This window comes from Nicotiana tabacum, chromosome 11 (assembly GCF_000715075.1).
Source record: "Nicotiana tabacum cultivar K326 chromosome 11, ASM71507v2, whole genome shotgun sequence".
NCBI lineage: Eukaryota > Viridiplantae > Streptophyta > Magnoliopsida > Solanales > Solanaceae > Nicotiana > Nicotiana tabacum.
In genome coordinates this window covers 173,203,980-173,219,901 of record NC_134090.1, presented here as the reverse complement: position 1 = coordinate 173,219,901, position 15,922 = coordinate 173,203,980, and the positions used below count along the sequence as shown (strand labels likewise).

General features: G+C 35.0%; 2 protein-coding genes and 1 pseudogene across 2 annotated transcripts; 2 read left to right on the top strand and 1 right to left on the bottom strand.

The window, feature by feature from the left end:
- Window positions 1-412: 412 nt before the first annotated feature.
- LOC107827780 (desiccation-related protein PCC13-62-like) lies at window positions 413-9,322 on the top strand (annotated as a pseudogene).
- A 1,685-nt stretch (window positions 9,323-11,007) lies between these two features.
- On the top strand, window positions 11,008-11,894 carry LOC107827791 (cell wall / vacuolar inhibitor of fructosidase 1-like). Its single transcript, XM_016654993.2, has one exon. It carries the CDS (start codon window positions 11,240-11,242, stop codon window positions 11,747-11,749), a length of 510 nt encoding a protein of 169 aa, XP_016510479.1. The 5' UTR covers window positions 11,008-11,239; the 3' UTR covers window positions 11,750-11,894.
- Window positions 11,895-12,613: 719 nt separating this feature from the next.
- Window positions 12,614-15,583, bottom strand: LOC107827812 (uncharacterized). Its single transcript, XM_016655014.2, has 4 exons — window positions 15,446-15,583; window positions 14,237-14,879; window positions 13,167-13,305; window positions 12,614-13,056 (listed from the first exon to the last, which is right to left on the bottom strand). The coding sequence occupies exons 2-4, from the start codon at window positions 14,769-14,771 to the stop codon at window positions 12,996-12,998; spliced, it is 735 nt and encodes a 244-aa protein (XP_016510500.1). The 5' UTR covers window positions 14,772-14,879; window positions 15,446-15,583; the 3' UTR covers window positions 12,614-12,995.
- Between the last annotated feature and the right edge of the window lie 339 nt (window positions 15,584-15,922).

Here is a 15,922-nt window from a genome sequence, read left to right as displayed (position 1 = left end):
TTATCCTTTTTTCTTATTTCTTATTATTCTCATTTTTTTTTTGTTATCTCATTCTCTTTCTTTTTGTTTTGGTCACCAGCAGCATAAAATGGTGGTCGTCGGAATTTTACAAACACCATTTTTTTCGGCGAAACTTTTTTTCCGGCGACAGATTTTTATCCCGATCTAAGTGTGTTTTGTTTTATATATATACATTTTTCTTGAAAGTGTAATTTATGTGTGGGAGGAAGTGCAAAAGAAATAAAAACGAATATAAGCTGAGAAAACTTTTTCCAGTTAAAATTTCAATACATCATTTTTTTCCGGCGTGGGAAGGTTTTTCGATGATGAATTTTTTTTCCCCAAATCTGAGTGTATTTTGCTTTACTTATGAATAGATCTTTTTGAGAGTTTAATTTGTGTGTGAAAAAAAATGGAAGAAAACGGTCAAACAAAGTCGCCGGTAAATGAATATCCGCTGGGATTAGAGAAGAAAAGAAAAAAGAAGTAAAAGAAAAAATACAAAGGAAAAGGAAAAAAAAAGTAAGAAAAATGGTAAAAAGAATAAAAAATAATCTGAAAATCGTTTTTACTTGCTTCTCACTCTCCCAGAGAGAGTGAAATACACACACCCTGCCAGTTCAGCGTCAAAGGTGCAAATAATTCCATTTAAAATAAGTTTAGGGGGATAATAGAATTCCCGCAAAGAAAAAGTGTGTAGTTGGAAATCTGGGTATAGGTCAGGGATACTTATGCATTTTCCCTTCTATTTACTATAAAATTTGATAATATTTTCCTCTTTTCTGAAAGCGCTCTAGTTTTATCCCTCGAGTTCTACTTAATGTTAGGCTCCCAGATCCTTCAAAAACTATATGACGACAGCAAATGTGCTCCAATACTGTAACATTGTCCAATCATGATGCTTACAATTATGTTAATTAAGAACAATCTTGAAGGTTTAGTTTTTTAAACTTATGCTTCTATTTCTCCCTCAACTGAAATTTAACTTTATAATATATGTTGTATATGTGCATATTTTGTGCTTTGGAAAGAAATATTGATTTTAGAAGGCAACACCAGAAGCAATATCATTTTGTATATTGATTCAAATTCACAATCTTGCACATAATCCAAAACCTTAAAAAATAGAAGCAAGAGTTAGGAAAGTTGATGGAAGATCAAAAGACATATGCTTTATGCTAAACTAAGGTTCTTTGTCGTATAGATAAAAGTTTGAAAAGACACCACAAAAGACTTGGTGCAGCGGATGGAATTGCTCCTCCCTTAACTAGAGGTCTCGGGTTCGAGCTTTGGGTATGGAAAAATCTAAATCTTTGGCAGGAAGCGCTTCCCCCCGAATGGAGCCCTACGCAGTGCGAATCCAGATATATTCGGGTTCCAATACAGATACCGAAAACCGGGTGTGAAATCAAAAAAAAGTTTGAAAAGACAACATGGATTTTCATGAAGCAATAAATATGTAAATTACTATTGAAATCAAATCAAGTTTCTCCCTTCTTTTTCGGTGTTAGTTTTTGAAGTATGTTTTAAGATAGAAAATTTAATGCAGAAGTCCCATATAACGTCTTAAGATGATTCCATATGTGTGAGAAATTACAACTTTAGATTTTATTGGATATTTTTTTCTTTTTTCATTCTCTTCGAGTACCTTGTTGAATACACTAAATCTTCTAGGAAAGAGAAAGAAAATAAAAGAAATAGCATAGTTGGTACCAAGGTTCACTATATATATTCCTGTTTGGAGACCATGATATTAACCGATCATATTTAGATGTAATTTTTGAGTCACTGAACTCGGAAATATATATATTTGTGCGCGTGCAAAAATTTATAAAATTTTAACAAATATTAAATTTTAAATGTACTGTGAGTTTTGTCCAAGAAACTTTAAAATCAAATCTATTAGGTTTTAAACTTTTGATCAATTTTGGTCATATTAATTTTCTTCTTTTGCCTCTTCAATCTTTGTTGTCTCCGTTAGGGGTGTATAAACCAAACCGATAATCCGCACCAACCCAAAAATTTGAGTCAACCCGGAAAAAAAAAAACCCGATTACTGGTTTGGTTTGACTTGGTTTGGTATTGAAAAATAAAACCCGACCACAATAGGGTTGGTTTGGTATTAACCGAAACCAAACCAACCCGATATTATATGTATACATATTTTATATATTAGATAGATAAAATATTTATAGAATGTAAGTTATAAATATTTCTTAATTTTTATTATAATTTATGTATATAGCATAATATTTTAAGTTGGTATTATAGCCCATGTAAATGTTTGTTTTTGTTTGGCCCATAAAAGAATAATTGAGCCCAAACCAAAACCTAATCCTAAAGCAGCAATACATTGTCCTAAAGTTGTTCTGAAATACGTAAAGGTAAACAATTGAAATCATCTTTCCTCTTTTCCAAAGGCAAAAAACCTACGCTCTTCCTTTGCTCAATCCCTATCATTGGTAAAGCTCTTTTGCTCTCATTTTACAGGTTTTCTTTTAGCTGCATACATATACCTTGCTTTTCCCCAATTAACTAAGATTTTTCTTTTTCCGATTAGCAAGTTTTTTTTTTGTAAATCTGTTGTATTCCTCCCTACTGTTGAATTCATTTGTTTATTTTGTTTCCCTTAGATGCTTAACATGAATAATTGGTTGTTACTTAAAAAGATATTGAAACTTGTTTACTTATATTTTGAATCATTTGGTTAAATAATATGAACTGTGTAAAATTAAGAGAGATGTATTTCGTACATTGTTATGCGATTTTGTCTTATTTTGTTTCTCTTAACAGATTTTTGGCAAATCTGGTGTATTCCTCCCTACTGTTGTATTTAGGACTATAGAAATATTTGGAGCACAAGTTTATCGGAACGAAAAACCCGAGAAACCCGAGAAAATCGAGAAAACCCGATATTGAAAAACCCGACCTTTGTTGGTTTGGTTTGATTTATAGATTTAAAAACCCGATACAATTGGTTTGGTTTGGCAATTGCAAAATCCGAACCAACCCGACCTATGTACACCCCTAGTTCCCATAAAGACATAGCACAAAAGACAAGTTATACCCGACAATTGGGCCTAACTCACTGAGAGCCCGCCCAATTAAGTTGGGTCCAGTTGGGCTTAGCCCGGTTGCGGTCTGGGCCTCCGCCTAACTGGAGTGATAGAGTAACTGGGCTCACTTGCTTTGTTTTGGAATTGTTTTCTCGCTCCAAAACAAAATGGAGGCCCAGAAGAGCAAAAACTTGGGGCCTTGTTTTTTGCGTGAAGTGCACGAATAGCCTTCAAAGTGGACGGTCTTGAATTTTTGCCCCACTTGCTCCATTGGTAGAATTCAAATTTAATAAGTGTTGTCTTTTGCTTGTACCATTAGCAACACTTTTAACTTTTAACTTTGAAGTTATTCCCATGGGGCAAACGGGTTTAAAAGTTAAAGACCAACAACAACAACAACAACAACAACAACAATCCAGTATAATTTCACTTAGTGGGGTCTGGGGAGGATAGTGTGTACGCAGACCTTACCCCTACCCTGGGGTAGAGAGGCTGTTTCCAAATAGATCCCCGACATCCTTCCCTCCAAGAACTTCCCACCTTACTCTTGGGGAGACTCGAACTCACAACCTCTTGGTTGAAAGCGGAGGTTGCTTACCATTAGAGCAACCCCTCTTGTCTATATTTTAAACCCAGGGATGTTTCAATGGGAGTTTCATGGCTTTGAGTTGTTTGATATTCAAGTTATTGTGTCTCTGCACATGACACATACAATAGCAATTTTTTAGATGTGTTTGTTCCCGCCTTTCCGCTTTCTATATAGTAGTAAAATTCGTTCATTTTATGAAAGGGTAGTGTGAAGGGTGCGCTCCTTCTTTATAAGATCAGTTTGAGTTCCTTTTCTTTCTTCTATATTTTAAAATGTATTACATTACTTAGTATTCCTTCCCCCTCTAAATTTGCTATTTTTTTTGTCACAACCCAAACTGGAAGGTCATGACTTGCACCCGGGCCATATTTATCGAGCACCAACGTACATTTTATCTAACCTTCCTTATTATCTTTAAGGGCCGATGAGATCAATATAAATGGCAGACGTGGATCATGAACAATCAACAATGAAAGATAATGGCATGATCATACATAACATGGGATGATCAGAAAGCCAAGAAACTATATATAAGGTACGAGCTACTACGCTGCCATGAAAGACTATACAACAAAAATCAACCGACAAGGCATACCAAACTATACATATGTCGCCGCATGTCTATGAGCCTCTAAAGAAACATAAGTACTGCAACATCACCGGAACAGGGCCCCGACATACCCATGATGTCTATAACAAATATGCATACCAAGACCACGGCAAGTCCGGAGAAGGGATCTCGCCAATAACCGTTGAACTAGGCAGCCTACTGCGGTGGGGGAGTTACTTCTACCCGTCTATCAGGACCTGCAGCACGACATGCAACGTCCACAAATAAAAAGGACATCAGTACAAATAAAGTACTGAGTATGTAAGTCATGAACCATAAGTACGAACAATAGTGTAAGCAGGGATAGAGAATATACAACATGTAACATCTGGGTATCTCTAAGGGATACTGACATAAAATGCATGATACATATGTATATATACATAAACTTTTAAAACATACGCCTCTGTGGGCATCATCATCATTATATCGTACTCGACCGTAATAGGCTCGGTAAAAACATACCCGGTCATCATAAGGCTCGGTAGAATCGTACCTGGCCACGTGGAGCTCAGTAAAACCCAACTGATTAGTGGTTGCACAGTAGGTGTCGTACCCGGCCATCTATAGTGCGGCTCGGTAGAGTAAAATAGATACATATATATAATGTATGCTGGACTCATTAGAATAATATTCTGAACCTTTCGGAATGACGTGAGGTCGGTATCCTCTATACACGTTATTAGGACTAATTCTTCATCATGAATCTCATAAGAATAAGAAAATACCAACAATATTGATAACATAATAATAAGAGAAGCAACATCAACATCAATCGCTTCATAAGAAGGGAAACAATGTAAGTACTATTAGCTTCGTTCATAAGAGTAGAGTATCTTTGGAAACTCATTCATTACATTATGTACAATCGGAGTCGTGCAAAAGAAGGAAGAGATAACTTCACATGCCTTGTATATACTGTCCAACCTCAAGCTACGCAAATGTCACGACTCCTTAGTCTACAATAAGAGAAATGATACTATCGTTATCGTTTAAGCATCGTATCTAGTATATATCGACCGTAACCTATTTTACGATAAAACGAACAACACCTCCCCTATTTATATGACTTCCCACAAGTCAAAAAAATCACCAAACATCCCAACAACATCAATAATAATCATATTGAGCCTCCCAAAATAGTCCACCAACCAACAACATTACTACCAAGCCTTTCGATATATATTTCACCAGTTCTAGCTTCAATTACTTAGCCACAACTTGGATAATCTTAAATACATGTAGAGTAAGAGGTTACTTACCCTTAAACAGAAAGAACAACTCCAATTTTACCTTAATTGTCCACGAAATATCCCTCCAATGCTGCCACAAGAACAAGGAAGCGAAACTAGCAATCAATTAGGGTTTTTCGGCACTAGAATCACTTTATAAGACTTGAAATCACCTAGCGCCACAGGATTTTCGACACTTGAAACAACCTCCCACACAAGCTGGAACAATACAAAAATGAGCAACAATAAGAAGAACAAGAAACTTACTAGCGCCACGGGATTCCCGACACTTGATTTGTGTTGTTTGTCCTTTGTTTGGGTCTTGAATCTTGAGAGAACCTTGAGAGGGTATTTCTAGGGTTGTAAAGTCTGAATATAGTGAAAATGAATGACTTAAAATGGGGTGTAGTCATATTATATATATCCATATGTCTTAAACCGCCTATGTGGGGCCCATAGAGAGTTGTTTGGTGTAGTCTCGCGAAAATATGAATATCTCTCTACTCCGATATTGTATCGACGAACGGTTAAATGCGTTGGAAACTAGACTCATAGATATTCAATTTTGTGGATAGATCACCCTATAATTTCAAGTAAATTGGTAGAAAAGCTTAGTAACATTTGACCTAAAGTTTAAGTAAAACTATGAACCTAAGTTGCGACAACTTTTGTCGACTTTTGTTTCATAACTCGTTTGACTTCAAGACTTACGATACGGATATTATATGATCCAAATACCTTAAAACACATCCTCTTAAATGTATTAAGCACCTCTAGGTTTACCCGAAAATACGGGTTGCAACATCCTTGATTCGTTTAACTTCTAATACTTATTAACCATCCTTATACACCTTTGTATCATTTAAGACCAATAGGATTAACTTCTTATCATCTCAAAGATAATCTCTTCTTGGATTTACATTTACTAACTTACGGCATGAACTAACGTACGTAAATATGGGTTGTAATATTTTTTGCTGCAGGTGAAAGATTCGAATACTTCGATTTTTGTACAAATCAACCCTTATTATAAGGATAATTTATGTGCAACTATTAATTTGTTGAACTCAAATGATTGTTTGTAGTAATAGAATGTTCCTAAGAGCTTCTTCAAACAAACTTTCTTTGTTCTTCAACCAAATAGTGTTCGACTCTTTAAAAATATTGTCGTGTGCATGTTGACTTGTAAAAAAACACACCACTTTTGGAGGACTCAACACACACCCGAAAATATTTTTAAAAGGTCCAAGCAACATAGGTGTCGAGAGACCTACACCTCTTCTTCAGTAGTTGATTTAGAAACCGTTTGGTTTGGCTTAAAAAAAAGCTTTTCAGCAGAAATAGCTTTTAAACCAAAACGTAATAAGTTGGGTTGTCCAGCTTATTTCTTTTGGCTTGTTTTAAGCAGTTTTTCACTCATTTTAAGTCCTTTTTGACTTTGTCAAACACTTAAAAACTAATAAAAACTTAAAAATTGATTTGACTGGCTTAAAAACCAATCCAAGCACCCTATTAATTTAATATATAACGTCTATATATCCAAATTTAAAAGTTCGATAAAATTGATATTGTAGGGCAATCAAGTATACAGTAGCAGGATTTTCAAGGCCATTGCTAAATCTAAGCAGAGAAGCATTTGCTACAGTTATGAACGATGCATTTGGACATCAATTAGAACCACCTTTTAATCCTTACGCTAATGACATTAATTATCTCCTTGCTTCGTATGTTATCCTTTATATTGGACTTATTGGATATGTTGGAGCCAATCCTAAACTCCTCAGCCCTACTGCCAAAAGGGTAATTAAATCAAATTACTCTCTGAACTAGTACATCTTTTAACATAATATTATTATCTTTGTTCCAATTTACATGCATGGCATGGAAAATATTTTCCAATTTTTTCATGTTTGGTTGGCTTAAATGTTCTGAAAAATATTTTCCTCATCAACTCATTTTCCTCTAATTGAAAGAAAATGTTTTCCTTATTGAGAGAAGGGAAAACATTTTCCAAAACTCTTTCTCAAGTTACCATGGATGTTACCATTTTGTTCATTTATACATTTTTGAAGTAAAAGTATCTACTAATTATATGTTAATTAAGTGCATTTGCAGAGTTAAAAAATTATTATGAGATAAAAATCACTATCCTTATTCTCAAAGGTTAGTAGTTCTATTGCAGCTGAATTAATTATTTTATTATTTATAAAATTCTATATATTATTAACGAGAACCACCTTCTTTATGTGTTTCATGTTTAAGTTGTGGCAGTTCATTAAAAATATATGCCGAAGGAAAAAAAGCATTTTCTTTTTATGATGTACAAAATGTATTTTTCATTATTTCAATAAAATGAGTTTCATGTTGTATAAAGAACAATTTTTTTTCATCCAAACAAAGAATATTCTCTTTTTTAGTTATGGCGCACAAATTTTAAAGTTATTTTTACGTAAAAAAATAAAGCAGTACATTAGTTCCTTTGGGTTTATATAAATTTTTAGAAGAATAATTAAATTCTTGAAGAAAATAGAATCCTGAAATATTGGGTATTTGGGAGGGGGTTGGGGTGGGCAAGGAAACATGGGGACTTGGAAGGAATAGGGTTGAGGAGAGTAGCATGCAAAAATATTTTTTACTCTCTAATCAAACACTAGAAAATATTTTTCGGAAAAAGTTTTTCACTCACCAACCAAACAAGGGAAAATAAGTGATAAAACTACTCATTTTCCAGGAAAACATTTTATAGGAAACGAAACACACCACAAAACTATACAATTTTCAAGAATTAAAACTTTAGCTACTTGCAGTGTCATTGTCTTTTTATATTTAAATCTAATTTTTCAATCATTAGTTTAATAACTTAATGTATATACACTCACAATGTCATGTAAAGAATCCTTATTCTATCAGTTAGTTATAACTGTTGTAACAAATAATCTACCTTATTTTCTTGGTTACTGATCATTTTTTTTATAGATAATTGTTGTATTATTATTTAGACGACTTAATTTTATACATTGTCATGGATAGAAGTTAAACTCTTATTATAATAGTCGTCTCATTATCATAAATATATTCACTAGTTAATTTCATATCTTAAACTTTCCATCTTCATAAGTTTTGTAGACAAAATCACCCGGTACCTATGTTGGTAAAAAATAACAAGTATATGATAGAATAATCGAAATGCACCAAATTAACATGACAATATAATTATAATAAAAAATATATTAAACTTCATGTCGAGTCAAATCTCATCTCATAAAACAAATTGCATGCATGTAGTATATTCATTACATTTCAAATTGAAAACATACAAAATTCAAAATCTGCAACTACTAGCAGGGCTACTGGGAGTAGAATCAGGTCAAGACGCAGTTCTAATAGCATTGCTTTATGAGCGAGGAAGAGAGAACGTAGAACCCTACGGAATAACAGTAGCAGAGTTCACAAATCGGATATCAGAGCTGAGAAACAAGCTAGGACGCCATGGATTGAAAGATGAATGACTCAAAGTAAAACCAACAGTAGGTAATGACGGGAAGATACAAGGAAATATATTGGCAGCAGATAAATACTCACTTTCCTACAATAGAACGCCGGAAGAAATATTGCAAATAATCTACAGAAGTGGAAATGAGAATAAACCAGGTGGATTTTACCCAAAAGGAGCAAATGACCGAATAGCAAAATCCTATCTTGAAGTTGGAGGGAATTAAACATTAGGAAATTAAATAAATGTTTGTTTCCTACATGCAGAAAAATGCATAATAAAGTGAGCGAAAGCTTTGTACTAGGAGAAACAAGAAATTATACATGAATAAAAATGTGATTATTGGACGTTTGTGCTTATTATTTTTTTAACTTTTAAGAGGAATCATGTATATGTTTACGTTCTCGTATGTACTGGCGAAACTAGAAATTTTCTCAAGGGTGTTCAAATTTAAAAGAAGCGAAAAAAATTCCTGACAAAGGGGTTCAATATGTGTTATATACCTCTAAAACATAATATTTTACCCATATATATAGTGTAATTTTTCGATGAAGGATAATCTTGACTACCCTTATGACCATATGGCTCCGTCCCTGCTTAGGTATAATGATGATATTAACGAAAAAAGGTTTCAAATTTGATATGGGAAAATGTCATGTTAGAAGGAAATGAGTATAGTAGCATTCTTTTTGCCTATGAACTCATTGACTGGAACAAGGGTGGACGTAGGATTTAAATTTAATGGATCCAACTCTTAAGATTCTCAACATTTAATTAAATATACTGTTAAAATTATGGGTTCAAATCTAATATTTGTTGAAATTTAATGATATATATATATATATTTATACTCCATATCAAAAGTTATGGATTCAGTTGAACTCATAATCTAAAGGCTATATCCCCCTGGACTATAACAGGAAAACATCAGCAAATATGACTAACTCTTGCGGGTTGCTTGGTTCAAAGACAAGTTATACAAGATTTAATAACATATCGGTTACAATATGTACTGATAATGTTAAGATTAGTGTATACGGTCGAAACTGGGTTCGTCAATTGTTTGACCAACAGAGGCTTAAACGTGGCAGGTCAAAACTCGAACTCGGATTATATCGAACCAAGGCGCAAAATTAGATCGTCGAGCTCGTGACCCAGAGACCGTGCAAGATCGAGGAGAACTTACCTAGCCAAATAACGGAAAGCCAAAATATCCGCAATCGGTCGAGGATCACGGCGGAAATCTCGGCAGAAGAGGCCGATTAACTAGCAAATCATGAGATTTTTTACCTTGTATAGAATTATACCAAAAGTAGAACACCCCCACTACATACAGTGGGTTCTGATCATTTGTAAGGAACATTGTAACATGCAAAAAGAGAGCAATATACTAATCATTTCTAGTTCTTATCATCTTGTTGTTCAGTTATAACACTAGTTGAGATATTACTTGGTTCGAGGTTGATCAAACTCAGAGGCTAAGGTTGTTCAATTTTGTGATTTGCATTTATTTTATTATCGTTAATTTCAATATTAATTTATCTTCTTAATTTGTATCAAGTTATATTATGTATCCTTAAAACTACGTACAAATTTAATTATAATTCAATTTTACAGGTAAATAATTAGCAATGTAGAAACTAGTGATGCATAAATTACATTAATAATGTAGGGATGATTCGCAATACAAAGCACTGCAAGCATTATTAATTTTCTTTTCTCCATAGAGTCCGTACCAGCTTACACGCACACAAATATTAATATCATAATATAAGTACCTAATATCTCCCATCACCAACAGAACCCCGTTTGGGAAAGAGATAAATAAAGGAACCCATAAAGAGATGGTTATAAGTAACCGACTTAAAATTAAGTCTTATCTCCTCTGCATTTCCACACCAGCGACACCACTGAATGTGTCCAAGTTTTGCCGAAAACAGAAAAATAACGCCTACCCGCCCATAGTTGTACGTAATTTAATCTTTTACTCCCTCCTCAATTTCATTTTTATATCACTAAGGAAATATGGTACGTAAACGATCAATTTTTTCGAAACAGACTAATAAGAAAATAGTACGGATCTTTTTGAAACAGAGGAAGTAGAACGGATGAATGATTTTTAATTTTTTTTAAAAGAGCAAACACCTCCATCCAATATATGTAGTTCCCAATCTCTTCAGAGTTCACAACAGCAAACTAGCTGCCCTGAGTTTCTCCACTTAAAACAATAACTTAGGTCTTTTTTTCTTCTTTTCCAAAATGAAGACTCTAATATATCTAGTCATATTGCTATTAACCTTAACACTGGAAACAAGCAGCAGCAGAAATAACCTAGTAGAAACCACATGCAAGAACACACCAAACTACAACCTCTGCCTAAAAACTCTACTCTCCGACAAACGCAGCGCCGGCGGCGACATCACGACGCTGGCGCTGATCGTCGTGGACGCCATCAAAGTGAAGGCGAATCAGGCGGCGGAATTTATCTCAAAGCTACGTCAATCCAATCCTCCAACAGCTTGGAGAGTTCCATTAAAGAAGTGTGCTTTTTCATATAAGGTAATTTTAACAGTAAGTTTACCTGAAGCTGTTGAAGCTTTGACTAAAGGGAACCCAAAATTTGCTGAAGATGGTATGGTTGTATGTTTTGGTGATTCTCAGGATTGTGAGGAGAATTTCAAGAGTAGTTTTTCTCCTCTTACTGGTTTGAACACTGCAGTGCTTGAGCTTTCTGTTGTTGGTAGAGCAATTATTAGAAATTTATTATGATGTACCCCTGTAATATAGGTTACGGGTTCGAGCCGTTGAAGCAGCCGCATGCACTCCCTTTTACAAATACAGATACTCTCCTTTTTTGTTTTTTTCCTTTCACTTCCTTTGTTGTTAATGATGCAGTTTAGATGATTTTCTCTTATGGTAAGTTGTCTTTTCTTTCTGTCTTTTTAGTAGTTCTCTTATAAGAAAATTATTATTATTATTATAGAAAATTAGAAAGGGCAAATCCGTCGAACGTGGCAAACATGATACTCCCAACTTGCCTTGCTTCTATTTAAAGTGAGGGCAGGAACCTTTCTTCAGAGAAGAGTTACTTATATTTCAAATTCTCCAGTTATAATTAAGTATTACTTTTGGACTTAGAGAAGATAAGTCATGAATCCCAATGATATTAAAGGTTATTAACTATTAACAGACTTTGAAGCATACAGATGTGCACCCAGGATAGTATGACTTCAAGTCAACAACAACTACTACCCAGTAAAATCTCATTAAGTGGGATCTGGAGAGGGTAATGTGTAGGCAGACCTTACCCCTACCCCGATAGGGCAGAGAGGTTGTTTCCGATAGACCCTCAAGTCAGAAAACAATAATCTGAAAGAAAGCATATTCTATTCCATATATTAAAATGCAAATAAGTCTGATCTAACGCGCATCGCCAGTGTGGTTCAGGCGATCAATACATAAGTAAAGCAAGTCAAACAAGATTGATCAGCAATTACAAGGCCCTGAAATTCTTGTTCTCAGAGTATTATGCACTATTTAACTAGTCCAAATATCATAATTAGGGATTCAGTTCAACCATTGTGGCACAAATAAACATCAAAGATATATCACAAAGGAGTTAGGTCTTCCAACTGACAAGAAAAAGAAACTCATATATCACCAGTTTTTGCCACTTGACATCACCATTTCTTTCTATATCTTTTATAAACCATATAATCCAACTGCTACATATTAAAGGACCAATCTGTATTTTGTTTCAATCCATGCTTCTCCCCAGAAACCTCTTTGTCAATTTGAGGCTAGCTACTGAACTGGCAATTCTGAGGCATTCTTAGTGTGCTATGGCAGTGGTTATTTATCTCAATCAACCAGTATCAATCACTGTACAGGTTATACAAATTAGGTAAGTCTTATACCGAGTCACTTACGTAGAACTCCTTCAAACTGGCGCATGCCAGAAACGTAGTGGCAATCTGAATTCATATTTGAATAGTTCGAGTAATGACACTAAATTTCAGCTTGTGACACTTTTCGGACTATTCCCATGAGTTAAACCAGAAGCGTGCTCCACAGGACTACAAGATAAGAAGCAAATGGAAAAACTTAGCCAACTAGAATCATCTATAACTACAGAATGTGAAGTACCATTTTCAGATGTATCAGAGATATATAGGGTAGTACATACTCCGAAGATCCAGAGTCCGCGAAGATGGCATTACTAGTGGATAAATTTGAGTGGTCCTGTACAATAATGAATCTATTCTTCACGCTGCCGGATTGAACAGAGTTGTGAAAGCTCATAGCTGAACTTCTATAAGACATCCCTGCATACAATATTGTAAACACCAAATCATCAGAAATTTTGCATAATGGAAAAAAAGTTCTTGGTTCAACAGTATGAATAAAATGGTGGGGGGGGGGGGGGAGGAGAGGAACTAAAAGGAGAAGAAAGAAAACACAAGGGTATGTCAACTGCAAAAAAATGTGGTTTTTCAGCGCCATCATTGCTGACCAAAAATGCAAAGAATCAGCACACATATATATCGTGTCAAGCCATATTTTTGCATCCTCCTACTGCCATAAAGATGCTCACATAACCGGATCTGGTATCAGTATCAAGAGAGAAAAAAATAGAAGTTCCAAAACAAGAATGCAACAACAACAACAACAAACCCAGTATAATCCCAAGTAGTGTGGTCTGAGGAGGGTAGCGTGTACGCATCCTTAACCCTACCTTGTGGAGGTAGAAAGGTTGTTTCCAATAGATCCTCGGCTTAGGGAAGCATGCAAAACACCTAGTGTCATTGCTGGCCCAACCAAACCACTCCTGTCAAGGGCTTTACTTATATGGTGTCCCAACAACTTAATGCCCCCACTTGGGTCACAAGCTTGCGCTAACAAGCTCGGCTTCCAAAACAAGAATGATCTTGACATATATAGAGAATTAAGAAGATAACCCAATAGCTCCATTACGATTTTGCTTATTGGTGGCAGGTACAAACCAATTGTTAGCATTGTCTACACGAGCAACACCAATATATAGTCACTTAAAAGCATGAAACACAAAAGAAGAAACTGACTACAGGTATGAAATGCAATTAACATGACTTGACATGCTGAAGAATGAGGAAAGTCAAATTTATCTTAACAAGGAGCATTCTTTTGGAGCAAAATTTCATAAAAACTTCATTCTTAATATAATTACACTCTAAAATAGGACATAGGAAATCCAAACTGAAAAATCCAGATATTTACCTTGAAACAATAGCAGAAAAAAGAAGAAGACAGTAAAGAGCAAGGCAAGGAAACTGCCATTCAATACTGATGATGTTGACGATGCCTTGGCTGCTTTCATTTTCTTCAATGCCTTCATTCTCTCAATCCGTGCACGTTTGATCATTGCGAGTTCCGCTATCTCTTTTATCAGCTTCTGGTCAGCAGCATCCAATGAAAATCCTCTGGGAGGTCTAGGAGGCTTAGGAGGTTTTTTAGCACTCATTGATTTACGTTTTTCTTTCACCGGTTTCTTCTCTACTAAATTTGTCTTGTCTATAAACACTCTAATATTTGCCGGAGATAGCTCTGCGCCGTCTTTTATATTGCTGTTCATATTCAACCCATTTTCAGCTCTAGAAAGTTCTTCACCATCATCATTACAGACACTAGTGAATAATATATCCCCTGCTTTGGCATTTAATGGAGAATTAGTACTTCTTGCTTCTTCACTTGTACTTCTACAACTCTCGAGATCAACCACAAAATCCCTCTCTGTAGATGAAATATGATCCATCAAAACCTCACTCAACAAATCTCAGTCTCGTTAACTTATACTCATCAATTGTAGAAATGCAGCAAGCACATTTGGCTATCTTCTTCAAATTATCATCTGAAGCAAACTCTGAAAAACAAAAGCTTATCAAACACTTTTAAATTCCTAAAAAAAGGATCAATAGGCAATTAATAGCAGAGGTGGGTCCAAGATCTGAAATTTATGTTCGCGTTTGAAATTCTACCGCATTCTATTTGATTTTACTGAGTTTGAAATCTATTATTTGCACTTATTTAGAGGAATTTTCAACATATATAGCAAAAGTTACTGGGTTCAGATGAACCCGTAGCCTGCATGCTAAATCCGCTTTATTAGGCATTTTGTTGTTGTTGTTGGAGTTGTCAACAATTTCAGCCATGGCCAAAACAAGGCAATTTAAATGGAGAGTGGAGTACATGCATTGGTCTCCAGACGGTGTAGAGAGCGCTAGGTACCAGCACTTCAAAATTCAGCAAAATTAACAACTCATAATACTCATGGATTCACTACAGTAGGTAAACAACTACTGAATTGCAAAGAAAAAGGTAAAGACTTAAATTTTAGAATTCTACAATCTCAATAAAACCAATTAAAGTAGCTAAATCTAAACAAATCATGTATCAATAAAGACATAAAAATGTGAAAAAAGAGAGTACCTTGACTTGTAGAGAGAGTGAGAAACAGAGATTTAGCTTAGATAGAAGAAAGTGAAGGGTAATGTATGAAATTTAATAGTAGAGGAGCCTGTGTTGAGTACTAAAAAATATTTGAGATCTGAAATAGTACTGTAGCAGAAAGTTCATTAAAGTGAGTGCGTCTATTTTAATGAATGATAAGTGATACTCCACCAAACAAGGTTGTAACGAGAGGTTTCAGGTTGGAACCCTGGTATGGGAGTAAAAATAGCACGGTATAACCAGTTTTCGGATTGGTTATTTAAAAATAGCTAGCGTTTATCAAGTCAATGAAAAATAGCTATTATTTTGCTGCAGCAGAGACCGGTCCGGCAAAATATACTGGAGTTCGGTGCACCTGTGTATGAACTCCAGCATATTATGCTGGACCGGTATACTTTGCTGGCTCCAGTATAATATACTGGAGACTGGAGCACCAGTACTCCAAACTTCAGTATA